Source organism: Bombus bifarius, unplaced genomic scaffold (assembly GCF_011952205.1).
Source record: "Bombus bifarius isolate JDL3187 unplaced genomic scaffold, Bbif_JDL3187 scf7180000008213, whole genome shotgun sequence".
Classification (NCBI taxonomy): Eukaryota; Metazoa; Arthropoda; class Insecta; order Hymenoptera; family Apidae; genus Bombus; species Bombus bifarius.
The window spans coordinates 43723-66506 of NW_022884516.1; the positions used below are offsets into that span (position 1 = coordinate 43723).

Below are 22784 nucleotides of genomic sequence, written 5' to 3' on the forward strand. Positions count from 1 at the left end.
ATTAAGAGTTGCGGCGACGATATACATGTTAAATATTTAGGAATATTTTAGTTTAACAGTAATCCTTTATATCTTAAATTCAGCAGATTATCGCATTTCTTAATATTTCTCCAAGTCTCCAAATTCTTTATCTTAATACCTTAAGATCATGTAACATCCATATTAAATATTCAATTTTCTAGTTGAACTTTTATTCTACACACACACACACGCGCGCGCGCGCGCGCACGCACGCACGCACACACACACACGTATGTATGTAATTAGCTAACATAAACAAGAAAGGAATGAAGAGGAAGAAGCTTTTTGACATCTTGACATCTACATCTTCCTTACATTTACATTGCCAATTCACTAATCGCATTTCCAGCACTTTCGGCTAATTTACTAATTAATTAGTATTAATTAATTACTATAGTGCAATAGTAGGGAATACTAGTAATAGTATAAGAGTTTACAAACAGCCATTACATGTATATCTGCAATTGCCAGAGCAGCGATTCGAACCATGTGAGAATGTTTAAGATCAACACGTGTGATTTAATGAAACGATTCAATGAAATCCCCGGTGAGGGGCGTCTGGTGCAGCTGTGATGAGTCAGTCAGTGGCACGCTACGATTATTCAGTATTCCGGCAATGTGCGACGAGCATGAAATTCCACAGGGCGTAACTCCTCTCACGAAGACTCGTCCCACGAGTTGACACCGTCCGAGTGGTCTGACTGGTCCGAGGAGGGAAATTTGCCTTCAGGTTGTCGCGGTATCGTCAACCCTAACTATCCTGGCTTTCAACACCTGGCGCCTTCTCTTCTATCGGACACAGATCTGACAGAGGATGAACACGAGAGCTGTCCCGATTATACAAGGTTGAACGACATCGACACCAGACCAGCTGAGAACGACAACGAGTACAACAACAACGTTGAAGACAGCATCAATCATTTGTGCGGTCAAAGGAATGAGAGGAAGATTTTTTATGAGAAACCTAAGTTTAATATACAGGTAAATAACATGCTTACGGATTTTGGTTGTTCGTTGTTTAGCAAATGAATACTCATCGAGGAAGCTGATTAAAGGGCTTAAAGGACTGTAAGTAAAGGTGAACAAAGGAGGATGAAATGTAGCGAGCGATATTTTTCTTTTTTTTTTTCTTTTTTTTTATGGTGCACATCGTGAAATTACTTCCAATTATTATCTTTATTTTTATTATTATTTGATATTTATACAATACTTGGCAAAATGTAATTTTCAAAATAAAGGACAATGATCGAATACTGTAGGCATGGATTAGGTTCGATTGGTCGATCTAGTCAACATCGATTTATAAAATTTACCATAACTTGGTTGTTTTTCAAAAAGTCCAAAGTGGAATCTTATTTATCTTATTTATCGTAACATTTACATACACGCTAACTAGATAGTTTCAAGTGTATTAAATTTTGTACAACTTGGCATATACTAAAAACGTTCATATAAAAAACGTCTCGTTGAAAGATAAGGGTACGTGCAACAACCTTTTGTAGTAACTATTACATACATGTACATAGAAAAGAATTGAAAACTTGTTTCTGTGTTTTATAAAAGAAAACGATCAAAGTCTGTTGGGCTATTCTTGTACTTAAAAGTACGATTATCAAAATCGTAGTTAAGTTTCAAATATAAGTTGTACCCTTTTGAAAAATGCCAACGAAGCTACAATACGCATACAAGATAATATATAAATTGTAAAATATAGGAATGAATGGCAAATTCACGAATAGGAACAGCATATATTGTATCCTTATTATATTATTTATCAAAATATTTGACTGACGGCGTTATATTAAAATTAAATACGCCATTTGTCGATGTATCCGTCGGTTTCACGTACTATTACTCGAAATTAGAATCTTGTTGTTCCATTTATAATTTAAACCTGAAAACAACGAACTTTCCAAACAACAAGCTGGATATGAGCTTGGACAATTGGCTAATTTTATTATTGCATATTAGTTTTTACAAGTCAATTTGATCATTCTATTATACATAGCTATAGTAACAATAATATAGAATGAAATAATTTCAGATCCTTTCGTACATAATATCGTAATTAAACTATATTCTGTCAAAGACAACTAATTGTAAGTGTTCAAATATTTTTCAGCACTTGCGAAATTTTGAGACACTTTTTTCAAAAGAGATAAATAAATAAATAAATGAATAAATATATATATATATATTTCACTTATAATGTTACTAAACAATGTTAACATGTGGGAATGTTTCGGTTATTAAACGATGCTGTAATTCGTGTTTGTGATAGACAGACGCGAAAATTCTTAATTAGGAACGAGCTTATTTAATCAGAAAGGTATATTTTACAAGAATATTTCTTTGGATAGATAATTAATAAAATGAACATTTTTGAAATAGAGGCTAGACAACGCTACGAATAATGTATCGAGTAACAACCAAGTAAGCTTAGTTAAACGGAATAAGAAACTTAAAGTTGGAAACCAGAGTCACAGCTAATATTGATTAAGCAAATTCACGCGTTTCAAATTTAGCTACAGCTTTCATTTAAACGCCGCCTTTGTTTCAGACTGGTCCAAAATACGTTCAACAGAGGAATTCTTAATTATATTCCAATTCCCTTCGTTTCCAATTCCGAGCTTGTTTATAGTTTCTCTGCAGATTAAATTTTTCTTTCTTAAACTGTAAGTTAACTGTAAGTTAACTGTAAGTTTAACTGCATAGCTATGAAAAGTCATAACGTTAAGTCAGTAACAATGTGAATGTGTGAATGGCGTTCAACGACATTCCTTTGCGACTAATACTTGACTAAGACTTAACAGTGACTGAAATATACCAACGATTGCTTTCTTTCCAACAACGCCAAACACTTCCCTCGTTATTTAATCAGAGATATGCATAAATGAAATTGCTTCGCGTCATCTCCTGAAAAATGACATTGTTACAATTTTATCAGTTTTCCTTCAGCAATTCGGCTAATACGTATGTATATTATCTTATCAATATACATCGTATTTTATTTCCTTTCCATGTATCATCGTAACCATATGGGATGCATTAGGATCCGTTCAAATGTATTATACTAACCGTTTGTGGTCTGTACGATATACGATCCGATTATATAATGACTATATGCAAGTAGTTGGTCGACTTGTTACTGAAGGGTTAAACACGCATCGACTCTGTTTCCAGACTGTAACATCTTTGTACGAGTCGGTGGTGCCGCCATCGGAGAAATGTATAAACTACGTGAAAAGCGTTGAAGACTCTAGAACGGAAGAAAAGATCCTCACGCCGAAATCGGATATCGTGAACAGCGTGGTTGAAGCGGAGACGCATTTGACGGTGCTAGAACCGGAGGAGGCGCTTGCTAACACAGTCGCAGAGGACATTACGGAATTGTCGGAGGCAGTGTTGGAAAAGAATCAGGAACGGGAGATTCCGGTCGAGGTCGAGATCGTCGAACTGACGACTAGCGTCAAGGAGATCCTCCAATTTCCGGAGATCGAGGAAATACCAGACTCGGGGAAGACTAGCGAGGTCGGTGAGGTGGGTTTCCAGCTTTCTATCATCCATGTACAAACTTTCATATCGAATAAGTTTATTGATTTATTGAAGCAAGTTCGAAGTAACTTTTTCGAAGAATTTATGTGACCCGTAAATACAGATATACATGTAAATACATGTGTGTTGTAACGATATTGTTATTTCGACATTGCGATTATAATTTCAATTCTAATAAACTAACATTGTTTCTGTATTAAAGGTATGATAAACGCTCATCTGTATAAGTTAAAATCAATTTATAATTAGATAACACACCGCGTAATGGAGCCATATCTCTTAGGAAAAAATGTTAACTTTGGTCGTTTAACATCTGCCAGCTTCTCGTAAATCGTACGTCATTTCGGACATTACGTTACGATGTTTATATTACAAGTTCACATTGAATCTCGCAACGCTAGAGATTAAGAAAAGTGCTTAATTGTCGGAATTTTCCAAAGCGGCAGTGATACTACAGAGCGATCACTGTAATACGAACGATTTCTGTTGCGACGAAGCACGAACAATCAAGATTAACGAGAATTCGCTTTATACCGTCTGTGTCACGCTTCTGTCCGTGTATGTGCGAGACTAATAACTGCGCAGCACTGCGCACTGAACACACACGCGTGCAGAACACATCAATGTATTCAACAGAGTTCACACTACATTCCTGGTTTTAAAACAGCGTCAGTCGGCATCGACTGGCGACATGTATGTATTATAGTTACACCACTACGTTAATCAGAAATTTCCGCAAACTTTAGGACTAATCAGGCTAATTTCACGAAATCATGTTAAAGCGTTAGTAATATTCTAAGAGGCGATGAATTTCGCGACTATATCGTGCTGTAGAACGTAGAACAAGTTGTAAAATAAACTCGGAATGAAAATCCACTGTTATACAGATTGTTATTTGAAGAAAGAACAATTATTCGTACGATAGGGAAAATTTGAAAAATTGATAAAACTCGTTTTATCATGAGCATGTTTCGATATCGTATTATTTTATACTTTATATATTATTTTATGAGGTATATTATTTTATGTCATCTATATCTCTATCGTGATATTATCTTCGTGTTATATAGTTGTTTGCAACAGTTTGTTGTAATTTTCTGAAGCTATTTCAATTGCGTTGTTTCACACATTCGCAAACCACTCCATCGTAACGTGAATATATTTTCTATTCTAAACGATAGATTCTAAGCGATATGGGAACTATCTAAATGAAAGATCTTGCGATATTAGAATATAAAATATCATGATAAATATCATAGATGAAGCGAAATCATGACTATTTAACCATTATGCACCAATGACAATTAATCAAACTGATTGGGGTTATATTACAGATAGAATATTGGCTAATATTGCGGCAAATATCTATTGCATAGACCACTAAAATGCTATTCAATACCACTTTCCAACAAATATTCAACCAATTGATATTCACGAATTAAATTGATATTTACGTTTTCCAATAATTTAATATATTCGCTGTTGATCGTGGGTAAATTCTGAAATAAAAACTACAAAAACTTTTACCAACTGTATCATAACGTATAAACATAATATTGTAACAGATATACGTAGCAGAACTCTAATATTTTGTTAGAAGAAAACAAAACAGTTCTACATAACTAAAATTTATGTAAATTTTAATAAATAAAGCGCTTTAAACGAATCGGGCCACTCGTAATCCAAAGTCAAACTAATCGATTCTACTTTTTACGAATTTCTTAATAAAATTGTGCTGCGTTATATCGTATTGCATTATGCGATACTCAATTTTTCAGAAACCAAAGAATCGTGTCGCGCATCTGTCTCCGAGTCGCACACGTATACGCCCATTATAAGAGTACGTGCTAATTCAAATTCAAGTCACATGCAGTGCGGATTTTAAAGAGTACTCTTTTCAAGCGTATAACACGATACGTGTATAACAGTGTACATATTACTAGTGTACTACTAGCGCACATGCTATATGTATATAATATTCTTTGTACGATGCATAGCGTTGAATAAAAGAGAAAATGAAAATTTAACTGGAATCGCGTTTACGATAAATAGCAAAGGTACTCGGTAAAAATCGAATCGGTAAAAAACGTCCGATGCATCCAATGCCATTGTCCGTGAAGCAAAAGGAAGCGGCTAACGAGCATTGTCTTTTCAGACAGAGGATATCGTGGTGGAGCACATCGACCTGATACGCGAGGCAAAGGAGTTGCCTCACCAGGCCCGTTCCAAAATAGGCAACCGTCAGACGGCCACGTCGAGCGGCTCCGCCGACGACGACTCGGAGAGCAATACCGACACTGACAGTTATCCGGAGGAGCAGCCCACCTACACGAAGCTCGAGGAGATTGATCTGCTCTCGAGCATCGGCCGTGATATCGGGGTCGATCTCGAGAAGTACGTGCAACCGGTACCAGACGTGGTCGCTATGGAGGCACTGGATCCTATTCACTCGTCCACGCGATCCTCTGTTCCCACGAGCAATATGACGAAAGACGACATGCAAGATACGAACAAGCTATTGGACCGTGATCTTCCGGAAGCATCGGGCGCGGATACCAAGAAGAAAGAAAAAATGGTGAGGAATCAAGCGAAACGCAGACAACAGCAGCAACAGCAACAGCAACAGTTGCAACAGTTAAGAGCGGCGAACCCACAGAAACGTCCGGACAAGAGAAGAGCTGATGCGGACAATGGACCAGGTATACTGATTATAACGTTATTATAACTTATTATTATATATAATACATATAATAATGTATACGTTATATGTGATAATGTCTATATAAATAAGATTTCTGCGACATTAAGTGGTGAAGATTGAATATTTTAGCTTTTTATCCAAGTATCGTGTTTCTCTCTACACGTATTTTACGATTATATTTTTATAGATGTAGTTCTTTTAAGGGGAGTATGTTCAAAACATTTTTTACATCGTGTTTCACATTATAACGTATAATTTTACACATTATATTATATCTATAGCCTAGGATTATATTTGACAAATTTTGTCAAATTCAGCAATCCTTACGCAGATATCATTTATAATTGCAATACGTAATAGCTTGTGTGTTGCTCCTTTGGCTAATTTTCAATTTCCAGTAATTGAAGAAAAAGAGGAATTATTCAAGTAAATATCAAATATGCATATTTCTTTCTTTATCCAAGTTCTTCTTTATCGATGAACAAAGGAAACTACGTATATCAAATGAAACGGAGGCGATTATTTATCAACATTTCTGTTAGTAAATCGATAGCGTTACGATGGTAACAAATATCTTTTCTATTATGTGAAAATCGCGTATTAAGAACAAATAACATTTACTAATAGATCGGATTACTAACCATTTATCGAGCAAATTATCATGGAAGAAAGATTTTACGCTTATCCTATGGAAATTTTATCGTAGTGTCATGTGGTGTGTGTATCGTAGTGTCAGATAGTGATAAAATAAGATTTATAAAACAAAAATTATTAGAAAAAGAAAGTAATAAAAATGTCAATTTGCTCTTTTCTTAATTCAACTTGTGTACATTTGTTCATTTTCGTTCAAACGATCGCTTATATATAATGCATTATATGTGTATGTTTTATGTATACGTATACTATGTATCATATTATACACATAATATTTCGGTGACAAATGTAAAAAGGCTATGACCATAATAGTAAACCTAGAAATGAAATAATTATGATGGTTGAGGAAGAAGATAATAAAGTAAAAATCTTTATTTTCTATGTGACTCGACTTGCAATAACTTAACATTACATAATTACGATTGTAACGATATCTCATGCGATCTTCTCTCCATGTAAGGTGGCTTCGACGTCTACAATATCGAGACAGCGATGCCAAAGATCGATCTGGATGCGATCGAATCTCACCTGAGAGCTGCACGCGAAGAAGAACGACGAGTGAGTAAACACCTTTTTACATATGTCTAATTGCATTGGTGTCGTGCGTAGCAACGTTTTCGTTACAAGGCCGATTCAAGAGAAACGAGGTATGTTAACGGTTGTATTTCTCGAATAATAAATTGTAGTAGAAGAGGTAATGATAGAAAGTAACGAAACGTCGAACGTAAGCGTGCAACTGTTAATTACGTTAATTACGATCGCGTAATTTTTGTACGGGAAGGTAAATTCGGCTAGCCAATGTTCTCACAGATAGATGATAATACGGTAACATTCAATGAACGTTCACGCGACGATATTGAATCGTCAAAGGCCGAGATATACTCGTAATTATAAATGTCGACCGCTGTAAATAAAACTGTAAAGGATGCGATAGGCGTACACAAAGATAGATATCGATCTCAGTTTAGGCGCGATATGCGATATAAAAATTGTTGCAACTACTGGTTTAGCGAAAAACTGGAAAGTCGCCAGTATATTCTCAATTGTGGAATATCTTCGTTAATTGAAACCATAATGTTTCTATTTGAAAATCAAAGAAATAGAAAACGCAAAAGTTTGTTTAACTAGTCGAGAAACTTTCTTCGAACATTAATTAACCTAATTATTTCTCAGAAATGGAAAAGAAATACAGGTTTTCTCCTTAGCTTTTCTTTTTGTTTGGGAACAAGAAGAATTATGTCGAGTTTAAATGACAATTGGGAAATCCCGTTTAACCTACTTTATCGGTGAAACAGTTAGCGAAGGAAACGAATCCGTGAAAGAGAATGTTTCACTTGCGCGTAGGCACTCGATCGGCTGCTTGCAAGAGAGAAAAGAAAATCCGTGTAATTTTGTGACGAGGGGTTTCGCGCGAGTAATTTTTTGACTATTGACGCGGAAAACGAGGTCGATGAGGCTTGGGACCTCGTTTCAGGGTCCCGATAGCGAGTCTCGTTAAATGCACAGACGATCTATATTCGCCGGCGCGGCGCAATGTCCATTGTATGGAAATGGGGGAGCAGGAAACGGATGTCGCCACGAAGAGGATCAATGCAACCGTCATGTCAGATAGAATGTAACACTATTTAGCACGTAAAACGTTCGAGTAGCCTTAATGATGCGTCATAAATTATGAGAGAAAATAAATAATGGAGACGATAAACACATTTTTCAAAAGAATTTATCGCTCGTATGTGCATGTATAAATGCACATATTACTTTTCGATATTTTATTTTTCTTTTATGTATAAAATCAAACAAATCGATGTGTTAGTGGCGGAGAATACTTGCGTTATTTCGCCGTTACATTCGTATAGATATTACAAATTTATGCGTAAAAAAATAATTACGACTGATCTATCATAAACTAATGCATCGAAAGAGATTTCGTACTACCCATAAACCAATTTTGATGAGGTGCAACTAACTCTCTAACATCTTCGGTTCACGTATCCTTTTCACCTTCGGTTTCACGTAGGTGAAAAGAGTACTCGAGCGTGAGCAGTCAAGCGAAACATTTTGCGTACAATTTGTGAAGGTACATATACCATCTTTAGCAGTGATAATCAAAAGATTTTATTTCGAAATACCAAACGTTTTACAAATAGAACTGCGATTTTAGAAAAGCAAGTGCGATTATAGAACTAACAAGGACAAACAATACCTATGAAATACTTATAAAAGCATAATAATTTAAGGCATTCGAGAGAAATGTTGAATCATTATTCTCTAAAGTAATTGAAATCGTTAGTAAATAAACTCTTTGCTTGATCGATACTCTATGTCTATTTATTACGTTAAATATTAATAGAATAACGGAATAGAATAAGCAGTAATTCACTTCCTAAATTACTATTGCCATTTATAATTTTTTAAATCAATCAATGTCAATCAAAAGAAATATATCGGGGAATATTGAAATAATAATATCCAATAAGTAATACAATAGCTAATAGAAAATACTATACATTAGCGGTAAAATCATTCTTAAATTAAATTTCAATTATTATACCGAATAGCTGATTTTTTCGAATAATATTCAAACAGCCAACTATTTGCATTAATCATTCGTTGTATCAGACGAATTAAATTGCTTATTTCGAGCTATTTTGTCTTACGACGTATAGCTGATAGTTCTCTCTCTCTCTCTCTCTCTCTCTCTCTCTCTCTCTCTCTCTCCTGTTTCCCGTGTAAAGTCGAAACTACTTGCCGAACTTTAAACCGTATAATTGATCAAGAATAAACCGTATAAACTAAATGTTTCCTTGTTGTAAACGTGAATAAACAGGAACACTCGCGCATCAAATAAGCTAACCACTTTCACCGAACACTGTGAAAAGATAGTTCAGCCTCCGTAGACGGTTAATGGCACCATCGGCTTTACCACCTCCTTCGAGTAAACGTTACCGGAAGATCGGTTCGCCGCTCACTTGACTCATTTTATGCCAGTCCCGTGTTGTTCTCGTCTCGCGCGAGTCCAGTCACGTCGTAAAAACTCCAGTATCTTTCCATGTTTCCGATCTGTTTTATCACGAGTAAAAAGCTAGAAAAAATATCTTGTCTCTATGAACGACAATGAACGACAGTGAATCGTGACTCGAGATAAAAGCTTCGTTGGTTGATCGAACAGCTATTTGCCAAACTATGTGAAATTTACTAAACTTTAAATGCGTCTAACATCGGCGAACAGTGTATAAAGTTTATTTTCACTCGAATCGTCGGCAGTTCGATCTTCTTCCGCATCCGTTACTCGCGGAACGATGTTTCGTTGGCGCTGCGGCTTACTTTATGACGGTCAAAGGAGAAATTGATATTCTTGACGTGATAAATGCGACGAAGTTTGAATAACAGTGTCCCCGTGATCTTCTTCGACAATTTGGTTTACTTTAGTAATGCTGTGTAACTATTAGCGAAAAATTGATTTCATCGTGATTCGTTGTACATTCTGATCAAAGAATCCCGAAAATAATATAGATCGTATACTTTTTGAAGGTTATGTTGAATATCAGTATTCGCGAGGAAAATAGCTTGGCGATGTTACTAGAGATGGCGTGCAAAATCACTGACATTTGATGATTTATGATTTATTACGGCGATTGCAGAATCACGATTATGGTCTGATCTAGCTTTATTCGTAACTATGAACGTGTTTCTGTTATCTCGAGTGAATTTGCTCACTGTGATCGTAATTCTTCATCTTGATTGTCTGTGATCATTTCTTATAAAATACTTCGATATAGCTTGTACAAAAATATCTACGTATAACGTTAATTTAAAATTACGTTGCGTTTCCTTCGTCTATCGTAGATTTACTTTATTTAATATTCGAAACGAGGAATTATTCATTTTTTTCTTTGCCTTTTTTTTTCTATCCTATGTCAGTATCTTAAAATTCTGAATTTATCCTTTCGGTTTCAAAATTCTTGATACAAATATCGTTGATACAAAACATACGGGTTATGTGATGCTTGCAAAGAACGGTTATGCTGTTCACCAATCAGAAGCGATTACGAAAAATCGCAAATCACTGTGAAGAACCAGCGTGATCGGTAACGAACGTGATCGAATCACTCTTGATTCACAAGTAGCAGTTTACGTCATCTCTAGATGCTACAATATAGATCGAATCGTCATAAATCGAAAGGCGCGTGTAATTAAATTATACTTACGTTTCATTTGCATCATAAACACGGTCTCGTATCTAATAGCGTCTTGTGACGTTGTTCGTCTGCCTTTTATTATATATAATGGAAAGCACGCGCCACAGTGTCTGCCGAGGTGAACAAACGCGTTATAGTCGTTTGTGACATCGATAGAAGGAAAGCCCAACTGTTGGGAACGAGCGAGGATATCGATCGAATTGCAAATTGAATCGCAAAATATCATCAAATTCTTCTTAAAGAAAAAAGAAAAGACCTTTTCTGTTTACTTTTTTAGTAGGTGGCGTGTAGCTTTAAGATTTTAGATTTTAAAATTGATATCTTAAACATATTTACATCTCTTCGTACAGTAACTTGATTACGATGAATCCTACATTATATATGTACATTAGAAGATTAGAAAGGCAGATTTGTTATTGATATCGATACTAAATAGTAAATAGTATTCTTGTACGATATTTCAATATTTTTTTCAACATGTTTGAATATAGAGAGGACAATAGAAAGACTTTTAGATCCGTTTCTTCTTCTACGTTTAATGTAATTCACCAGACCTACACCAATCACTTGCAAATCATATTCAGAGGAAATTACATCGTACTCCGAGAAAATTGATTTTAAATTCATTGTCGATTAAGCATTCTTTATCCGCTTTCAATGTCCATAGTTACTACCTTTCATTAACTCTATAACGTTACCTTATTGTTAGACTTTCATTTTTTAAGTAGAGCCAAGACGAAGCTAATCCTTGCTAGAAATGAGAATGGCTATGAATAATTTGAGAACAATGTCGACGGAAAATTAGTCTCTGACATATGAATGAGTGAAAAGAAAGTAACCGATAGATAACACAAGAAAATTGGATTTTTATTCTCGTGCCTTGCGCGTACAACGAATAAGAAATCATTCGATGAAGCCATTTATCTATTACTCTCGAGCTATTACTCTCCGGCATACGAGCAAGAGGAAGAATTTATTGTTGCGCGCGAGCGCATGTAGACGTAGCACCTATTATAGACATGGTGAACGAAGAAATATCAACGGGTCTGTCAAATCTGTCGGCTTCTTCTCCTTCCATTAATGTTAATGGTTTTCCAATTCGCCTGTTGAACTCCTTTCGTAATGATACGCGGAGATGAGACTGTGTAAACAGAGTGAAGGAAAAATGCGTATGGTGTTCTTGTGGAGATAAACAGTTGACAAGGAAACAGCTTGACGGAAAAGCTTAAAACGTGAAAGAACAACTAAGGCAAAATCTTGAAAACATGGGTAGTAGCAACAAGGCAAGAAAACATTATAAAAAGGACTCCCGATTCGTCACGGATCTATACACATTTACATACGATGACTTCGATCTCGTAAGATATACATACATAGCCTCCAATACATTATCAGTTATCAGCCGAAAGAATGGCGATAGATTAAACACGTATGTATATGCACGTACGTATCTTTGTTTTGCGGCTTAATGTGCTTAAAAATAATGTTTTATAAAATAATATTATAATATTAATGTTAGGATCGTAGAATAGTGAATGTATAATAGCGATATAACAACTAGGTAGAAAGTAAAAATATGAATACCGATAAGTAACGAATAAGTAGGTGGTCGATAAGCTGCGGACATTTATGCAAACGCATGATATTTGTATAAAAAGATAAATAAGCGAAACGAGGCTTTGATAGTTTATTTTGTCTCTAGAAATACTATTTGATTTGCATGTGTTGCGTGCATTTTTTAAAAGTTTTTAAAAGTATTTTTATAAACATAAGAATACATTCGCATATCTTGTAAATACGACACGCAAAGATTTTGATAGCCGCATTTGTTGGCAATTATTGAAGAAATGGGCCGACCACGTGTTAATTATTAAGTATTAAATATAACTAGGAATATAATTGAGAAAGTTGAAAGAAATTGTGAAAAAGTTTTCGGAAATGATTTCATGTCCTATTGACGGACAGCCTCTTAGTGCAGTTTCTCTACTATACAGTGGAAGTAAAAAGCAAATCATTCTTATTGTTATTATTAGGAAAACACAAAGCATAGATAGGCTTAAAACTACGAGAAACGGAAAGAATACGGATACTGATCTATTCGTCTTTTGGTAATCTCAAACTTTTCATCGAAAAAAAGGGCGAAACGCTAAAACCTGTCATGGTAGATATGTCATTGTTGAAAAGGACTACAGTTCATATATATATATATATGTATAATATATATAAATATCGTTTCAGTTATTTATACAGGGTGTCTCTGTGATACCGACGTCTTAGAGGAAAATAAATACAAATGGCATATGTGTTTCATGCGATATCTTTTACAAAATAAAAATTAAAATATCCACTAAACTGATAAATAGTTTTCCCACGCGAGTAGGTTAATGTATTATTGCTGCCATATATATGATAATATGATTCCATTTAGAAAACAAACTTGACCTTTACATGTCCATGTATTACTATAATCTACTATATCGTACTACTATAATCCAATAGGGTATACAAAAAGGCCAATAATACGAATAGAAAAATATACCCAACTCCCCCGAAACTCTTTATCTCTTACCTGAAATATTTTCACTACAAATAATAATAGACACGTAAATGAAGGTGTCGATATCGGCTGAAAAATTCTATATGCTGCATTAATACTTTTCTAATGAAATAAACCGCTTAAAATTTAAAGAGGCTAGACGATACGAAATTATAGTACCTAAATTTTCTACCGAATCATAAAGTATTTTATCCACCTAAAGGATAGAAATGAAAAATTTCTGATTCCATGAAATTGCACTCTACTCTGAAGTAGATTTCTTTTCTATTTCAATCTATTTCAAATCAAATCAAATCTATTTCTCTGAAGTAGATTTCAAATCTAAATATTTTTTTTATTTATCGTCGTGTAATTTCATAAAAATACAAAAGTACAAAGCGCTAAAGGAAAAGGAGGAAAGAAAGTTGAGTGTTGCTGAATACATCGAGCATTGCATTATCACTTATTACTCGTCACTATCCTTTTGCTTTGCGCGCGAATCTCTGTCGCCATTCGCACGACTGAATATCATTCTGATCATTTTTATTGGTGGTAATCAAACGTACCGATCGTTACATTGAATTGACTTTCATTTCTGGGACATCAGGATGACGATAAAGAGACCGACAAGGAACAGCCAAAGTCGGAAGGAACGACTTTATTGCTACAGAAGCCCGACGAAACAAAAGATGTTGAAAGGGAAGATCTCGTTATGCGATTCGATAGAGTAGTGCGGGGAGAACCGGATGAAACTTTTCAGGTGTGACTTCCGGTGACCTCCCATTCTAAAGAATGCTTCCTTTCTAAATAGTTTTTCCTACTAGTTGCGAAATTTTACTAAAGGGAAACGGTTGGTTCTTAAATTCCGTTACGGTGCAGAATCATCATGGTTTACTTTCAATTTCTTGTCTACAATACGGTTTAATATACATATTTATATCAAGTGTAGAAATTTTGTAATGACATATTACGGCATATTAGATGATTCATTAGAATAATATCTAACCATGGTGGATTTGTAATTCTAATTGACTCATAGTAATAGGGAAAAAGTCGAATTCCAATGGCACCATTTATAATAAGAATGGAAATTTTAGAGAAATGATATTTTTCAATAGTAAAGATTCGCTATTCCTATATTTCCTATTAGTAATCACGATTATTTATTACATATAGTTAGATATTAATATTTGTGAATACATTCTAAATTTGAGAATACATTCATTCGTACTAATTTTGAACATTTTTATTTACTACATGGTTTATTTTCAAAAATTATTCTTTACTCGAATTTACGTGTAATGTACGTAATATAATTTACGTAATAATAAATGCTTTGAGAGACGTTTGCTGTTCCTTATCACGTAAAGTCATTATAAACATCGCTTCTAATAGATATTATAGTTCTACTATTGATCCATTTCGTTTCGATTGGCAAACACCAATTACTCTATCCTTCCCACTCGTCACCGTGTGAAAATCATAAAGAAAAGTACAATAAACGGATAATCTATCGGGACAACATCCCTTTTCCTTTCCAATTAATGGCTAATGTCTAATTTACAGTATACGTTAGAGAAGCTAAATACCGTCAATGTCGGTAATAACTTCACTCTCACGCATAGGCACAGTTTCGAAAAAAGCAATTAGGAAGAATTAAAGCACGAAGACGGTTTTCTACCACCCTCGTGTTTACATTTTAGATTTCTCTGTTTGTTCACAGCGGCGAAATGATCGCGAAGAGATACGAAGGAGATTGGCAATGGGTCCAGACGCTGAAGACTTGCGCGCTGAACGCGGAAGAAAACCGAGTCTCCAGTCGCGGCTTCAAAGCGGTCCGTATCACTTGAACATTTCGCAAGAAGCGTATCTCGTTAGTCGCATCTTTCGTGGAAAAGCATCGATTTATACCCATAGATCAATTTTATAGTTATAGTGACATTATCGATCGAATAACTGCAATGGTATATGATTATTGGTTTAATGTTTGGTTTTCAACTTTATTATGGATATGTATCGCGTGCGTGGCGTGGAGTGCGGACTCGGACGATATGTGAAAGATTCAAGTTAGAATAAAATTATGTTTATTTATAGAAGTAAATAATTTTTCAAGGCATGGAGATCCTTTGTTTGAAAATGCTACGCGACCTCGAACGAATGGTAATTGGTTGTGCATTGTTATGCAATATAACATAGAGATTTTGTTTATTGAGAAATAAATAATAAGGCGAGCTTAAGCAGAGATAACGCCGAATTTATATATATATCTTGCTTGTACTTTTCATTTTATTGGTTAATATGGAAATAATGGAAACGCAAGATAAGTTTGGAAGGCTAAATTCCACGCTTTAGATAAATCTTACAAATATCTTACTGTTTCGAAATAATTGTGAGAGCAGTTTCTAGTAGAATTAAGAAAATTAATTAGTAGTAATTAGTATCAACTGAAATATGTTCGACTGTATTTCTATCAAGAATATTGTTTCTTCTTACAAAATTTATCAATTACATAATACGTAGTAGATTCGTTGTATCATTGAAATTGCTATACTTGAGCCCGAGAGAAGGTATGATATAGAGTGATTTTCCCTCGCTATTATTTATCTTTGTTATAAAATAAAAGATCGACGTTGCGAAAAGATGAATAAAACAAAAGCCAATTAATCTCTTCGTAGATAATTATAACAGCAATCTACGTAAGATGTTCTTGCGTTACATACTACTTCGGTTGAAAACAAGTCCAAGTAAGAAATTATAAAATCAACTCAATTTCCAGCAAAACATGGTTAGTGTAGCATCTTGATTGGAAAACAAAAACTCAAAAGTACAAAATTAGGTAAAATAAAGACAAATTAATATCTTCGAAGATAATCTATCCTATATACAGAGGTAGATGAGCGTGTACAATTTCATTTTAGAATTACAACATTTTACATTTAGAAAATCAATTGCTTTCTTCAGGGATGAATCTACAGATCTGCTTCATGAACGAAACACCCTCGGACACGGAGTCTCCGTGTTCAGAGAACGATGCATCCCCTGGATCCACGCCGAGCCCACTGAACTCGAAGCAACAACAGAAACAACAAATGCCAGTCAGACCTCAAGTGCTGAGCCTTCCACCTTTGAGACTGGATAGCGGTTTGAATTCAGCACCGATCGACGAAGCCGACTTCTTCGCCAGACAGGCCAGATTGCAAACCGAGGCACGGATGGCCTTGGCACAGGCCAAAGAAATGGCGCATATGCAGATGGAAGTGGAGAGGCAAAGGCTAAAACAAAGTCCCATCACCGAGATGGTGCGATCTAGCCTCGAAAAAGTGAGTTTTATCATATATATATCAAATAATTTCACATCGCTAAATATGGTTCAAGCTTTTTCCATCTAATCGTGCTGTCCTTTCCGCGAGTTTCCTAGTTTCAAGAAAAATATCTTTAATTCGAAAAGTCTTTGATCAAACAAAGGATATTGATCAAATTATAGATTAGATTTACAGTGAGCTCGTCGATTAGCGGTTGCCTCGATGATTTCCATGATTTTTAAATGTGTCATAATTTCTATGATATCTTCAACGACTCTTTCCTCTCACGAAAATATCGGACTCTTTTTAGCTTCCGAGATATTTGTGGTTATTGGATCGAAAATGATCGTTAGAGAGCTGAAGAAAGATTAACGTTCGTATCGTTGTACTCTGGCCTTTCTTTCAATCTGGCGACCGTATGTTGTGCTATGTCGAATCGCTACTCAATCAGGCTCGCTTTTACGACCATTGTTTAAGAACGGATGGTCTCGAGCTGGACATAACTGGTACAACTTCTGAACGAGACAAAGACCAGAGACACCCCGACCTAACCACCCTCCAGTAAAGTCTGCCTCTTAATCTCTCCTATTTTTTTCTCACTCCAAGGAACTCCGTATCGTATTCTAGTTGAATACGAGTTGAGTACGTTAATATTAAAACTATCAGATTCTTCGATCTATATCCTGAAATCTAATAATATCATGAAATTAAGCATTAATCGATGCATTAATTATCCCGTGATAGCAACCAAAACTAAAACTATATTATAAAACTTCCTATGGGACAAACAGAGGTGTTCTCCAACTTGTGTTTCCAAAAAGATGCTAACATACGAAGAACAAAGTGTGGAAAACAATTAGATCTATGTGTCGTTATTTTTACTGCTATGAAACATCGAAAGAAAAACGTGTTCGAATAACTGGAATATAATATTTTGCGTTAAAAAGAATAAAAAGGTCTGTTCGTTATTATCCCTAGGTTGGCGTTCAGCTGGGTGAGGATAGGCGCAGATTGTCTCGAGTACTTTTAACGGAGCTAAATGTCGCGCAACTTCAAGTAGTCGCGAACGATTTGCACGCAAGAATCGCTGCTCTGAACGAGGCTCTGGTCGAAGGACTTTTGAGAAGAGACGACTTACACATGGAACAAGATTCGATGCTCGTCGACGTCGAAGATCTCACTCGATATCTGTAAGTTTTTCGCTTACACTTTATTCTAACTCGCTCTCCTTCTTCTACTACGCCTTGTTCTACGTCTTGTTCTACGCCTTCCTTATTCCTTCCTTCGTCCTTTCAAGCCACGATTATACAGAAGAGCGATAAACGGTAAGCAGTAAGCAATAAGGAGTAAACGATAAGCTGCTGTATGTGGCCTATATAAATCTATAGCAGGAATTCTCAGACTTTATTTTTCGCGTACCACTCGCATAGGTATCTATACGAATAGAGTTACGTACCATCGATTAAAATTAAGATAAATGTTATAGTGCGCGGCACGCGTATGCTACGCTTCAGCAATGTTAGAACATGCTACGAATTTAACTGATTTATGACGCGTAAAAAGTATTAGAAAAAGTATTGGAAAAATTAAAAAAAATTTTTTTAAATACCTGCTAATGAATGTGGTAAATGACGCAAAGTGCAAGTTTGAAAGAAGCGACCGATATAATGGATCGACAAGGGTTCGACACAACATAGTTTTAAGCTCGCAGCTTTAGATTCGGCTCGATGATTATTTTAGTTTGGAATTGATTCTTTATCGGCACCATGATAGAATATTCGCTTTCACGCGAGTAAGTGGTAGAAAATGCAAGTAAAAACTTGCTGAGAACCGCTCCTTCTTGCCTTTGGCCAAAATTCAGCTGGCCGAAACGTTGTGAATTCGATTTTTGAGCCTCGTTCGCAACACAGCTCTGTTAAAGATTCTTCCTCGTCGTTAGAGTTTCGGCAAGTGTATCCGTGAATGGATTTTTTATGCAGGTATAGTCGGTATAATCTTTGAAATATAATGGAAAAGTTTCGCCGAGTACTTGACGATACTCTGCCATGATATGATATCACTGCCAATTCGTATCGCTGAAATCGTTGCCAAATCGTTATTAACTTTCACATGTATAGGAAATAGGCGATATAACGAATGAGCGACAGAGAAGGCGACCAATCAGGCGACCGTCATTCCTTTATTATGTTAATTGTTATTGTAGTAGATACCCGAGCGACAAACAAACACGTAGTAACTAACGACGAATGCGAACGACTATCTTGATATCGAATCTTTAACAGCTGAACCGCAGTGTAGGCCGATTTTATGGCAGGATAATCGTAAAGATTACGGAAATGAGTAGGACGTAGCCGCTTATCGCTCGTCGCTCTCTGTATAATCACGGCCATAGATGTTTGTTTCTTTAACGATAGTAGCGTTTTTCGGGCAAGCTATGACGAACGTTATATTTTCCGGCCTGTCGCGTTAATAAACAGCTTCTGCTGCGTTCACATGCACAGAGGTGCCAAGCAGGAGTCACTGAAGAAAAAGCAGAACGCGAGGGAGCAGCAAACAACGAGCAGAAGTCACCAACAAGTAAACGCTGGGCAGAACAAGTCGTCGATGAAGCCAAAGCTTACGCACCGCGGTCTAGTCTCGTTGGTAAGAAAATAATGCCTCGCCACGAGACTGCGTAGTCTCGTTGGCAATTAAGCGGGAATTAAGGAATTACTATTTAACTGGTACATAGCACAACATCCGGAGAACACGAATACGTTAGATTAGATCTGCTCGATTCGACGTTCGAGCTCTAGCTCGAGAATCATACCGATCTGGACGAGATGCGATATGAATTGCGCCGCGTTCGGCGGATAACCGAAATTCCGATTGCGATTCCGATGTCGATGCTCGGATTCCCTCTTCCATTTGGAAGAGCAACCAGAAATTGTATTACGAAAAGAAAGAGAAATGAATGTGTTTCGAGGCAACGGTAGAAAAACGGGTAGTTTTCTCTTATCGCGCGGGAAAAGAAGTTATAGCAAGCAAATACAATCGTTTTCTTCTTCCTTAATGGAGATTCGAAGATATACCGTAGTACGTATCGCAACGAAGAATCCTCTTTTTCCCTGTTTGATAAATGTGTTTTCCACAGGGAAGAAGGGCATCTTTTTCCAAAGTTTTTACAGCTTTGTCGTTATCAGCATAAAAGCTAAAGTAATATGTAAATACGTACACCTCCGTTCGTAATTATATATACCTATGTACATATTAAGACATTTACGGATAATAAGGTAAATCCAAAGAATTATTAGAAAACTATTTTTTCCCCATCCATGCATGCCATGCATGCCACGCATGCATTTCTTCTATCGTTACCTAAACTTTAATCGATTCCAATATTTATATTATTATTCCGCTTATCATTGTTATTTGTTGTTATTTAGTTGTACGCGTTATCGGTAATTCCATAAACCGGATTTAGACTTTGACAAACTTCCCTGAATTATCTACTTGATCGTCTTAAATTTGTTCAATCGGTGATTCATCGAGACCAACATATCGCTTCTTGACATTAGCGACCTATCACACAACTTGGAAAATAAAAATTGTTTGTAACTTACGTTCATCAGTTTGTACCATGTTGTATACGCGTTACGCACATACGTAACGTATTACGTTTTCGTAATACGATGTATTTACGTATTTTTGTACGATAGTTTCGTAAGACCTTGTTATTTCTATTCGATGCTGTTATAACGTGACCCTATTTTTACTCTTTTTTTTACTCCTTATTTTTACTCTTCGGGCTATTCTTTTTACTTTGTCTAAATTTACTTAATTCTGGCGTGACAAACTCAGATAGAGATGTATACCGTTTCACGCGATAGAATTTATTACGAATAAAAACAAAAATTAATTTTCTTTTTTTTTCGTGCCACTATCTGCGTCGATAAGCGATATGGTAATTCGTCGTATATCGAAATGTCGAACATTTCCAAATAATGTTATAACTTTCTCATATGTTTTGTAGCACGCAATGTCTTATTATGTAACGTTTGATTCCTTATCTTTCACGAATACACAATACTGATCTATTAATCATTTCCTTGACTACCATAATTGACTAATTGAATTATCGTGTTTTATACGAAGTCATTAGGTATTCTAATATTTATGAACGGGGATACATGTACGTGCATATACATACATAGCGAAAAAAAAATAGCAACGAGCAACAAATTCCCTTAGTTAATCCACCTATCTTATGTTCGATGCAGACAAACGATACATTACACGTAGTTGCAATCGCATTCTGTGCGGTTCGACAGCTTCGTACATACATACACCTATGTTTTCAATGTTTTTTCAATGTGATTTCAATGGCGGCTGGATTCTCAACCCATGATCGCGATTTCTTATAAAAATACGAATTGTCTTTTGCAGGGCTTCTTCCAACGTGATTATTTTTAGTTTTAAGAAACTTGCTTCTAGAAACACACAATTCGCCGCAATGATTTTCAGAGTATTTCAGATTTATCGTAAGTACGGGTTCTATCAGTGATTGTAAACAATGATATTTATTATATTATTATCATTATTATCATTGTTGTCATTATTACATATATTATTATGGCATGCTCGATCATAGTTGATCACGAATCGTGTTCTGAACTGATTCTATTACGGGCAATCCGTCAACATGTCATTCTCTGTTTTCTAGCTCCTGTCTGTTGCATATAGCATTTGTTTTGTAAGTTATCCAATTTCCTGGCCTTACTATTGTCCGTTCCTATCTTCTTGCTAGCGTCATTTAATCTCGTGGTAATCACTAGTGGCAATTTGGTATTTAGGTAGTTGGCTTTTGTTATTTTTGTTGTATTTTTGATACATATATGGGTAAATTGTCTTTACGGAAGAGTTTCTCTAGTACTTGTTACTGATTACTTGGCTTAATTCGGCTGCTGTTGCTGAGTTATTAATTCCATATCCACGGTTATCCAGTTTGCCTTTCTTTATTTCAGCGAACCAGTTCCTTTTCGAGTCTCGGTGTTTCTCTGTCCCATTTTTTCGGTAATTACCGTGTCCTAGCTATTATATTTTGTCGTTACTAATGATTTCCAGATCGTGCCTGTTGCGACTATTGCCCGAGTTGTACAATGTTTTATTGCCGTATGAAACGTGGCTGACTTTGAAAATAATATTCTTACATAGGTGTATAGACGTCTACCTCTTCTACGTTTTAGCCTTCGTATTTCGTTTTTCTGCTTCCTACTTTTCCATTTGTTCTTCTGAATACTAATATTTTAGTTTTCTCCTCGTTCACTTCGAAACTGTTTTCTCTAGAATAGTTCCGTAGTGTGTGTTTCCATCTTTTCTTCGCACAACTTGTGTCCACTATTGATGAGGTGTTTGTCGATGTCGGCTAACATGAGAATGTTTATTACATTGCCCAGTGAGAAATGCCCTCTTATGCAAACGTGACGAGGAAACCTCACATGTACTTATATCGTACAAAGAATTTGGCACTTTTCATGATTTATAATAATTATTCATTCTCATTTTTTTGTAGTAGATAATAAAATTCGAACAGTATTATTCACCAATGTGGCGAAAGCATAATTCGACGCATGGAGAATAATTGGTTTAATGTTAAATAGCATCAAATTATAACAAAGAATGGTTTTTAAAAACTTGTTAACGCACGTTTTATGAAAACTCTCATTCCTTCGCTTTTCTATTAATATTTCACTAGCCTGATCTTACGTAATTTATAATCATTTGTATCCATGTATAAAATTGCCGAGTCGCACAGCGTCATAAGTACAAAATCACAA

At 35.7% G+C, this 22784-nt stretch overlaps 1 protein-coding gene across 8 annotated transcripts in view; it reads left to right on the top strand.

The window, feature by feature from the left end:
• The window catches only part of LOC117210900, a 31555-nt gene extending 10266 nt beyond the window's left edge, over positions 1-21289 (top strand). For 5 of the 8 annotated variants that reach the window (XM_033454325.1, XM_033454330.1, XM_033454327.1 and 2 more), the window contains 9 exons: positions 665-1002; positions 3205-3561; positions 5732-6275; positions 7392-7489; positions 14274-14426; positions 15390-15501; positions 16628-16986; positions 17947-18158; positions 19446-21289. In XM_033454325.1, coding sequence (XP_033310216.1) covers positions 665-1002; positions 3205-3561; positions 5732-6275; positions 7392-7489; positions 14274-14426; positions 15390-15501; positions 16628-16986; positions 17947-18158; positions 19446-19623 — 2351 coding nt within the window. In that variant the 3' untranslated portion in view covers positions 19624-21289. The remainder of the gene's footprint in view (positions 1-664; positions 1003-3204; positions 3562-5731; positions 6276-7391; positions 7490-14273; positions 14427-15389; positions 15502-16627; positions 16987-17946; positions 18159-19445) is intronic. The other 3 variants (XM_033454326.1, XM_033454332.1, XM_033454333.1) reach the window with 3 other exon arrangements.
• The last annotated feature ends 1495 nt before the right edge of the window (positions 21290-22784 follow it).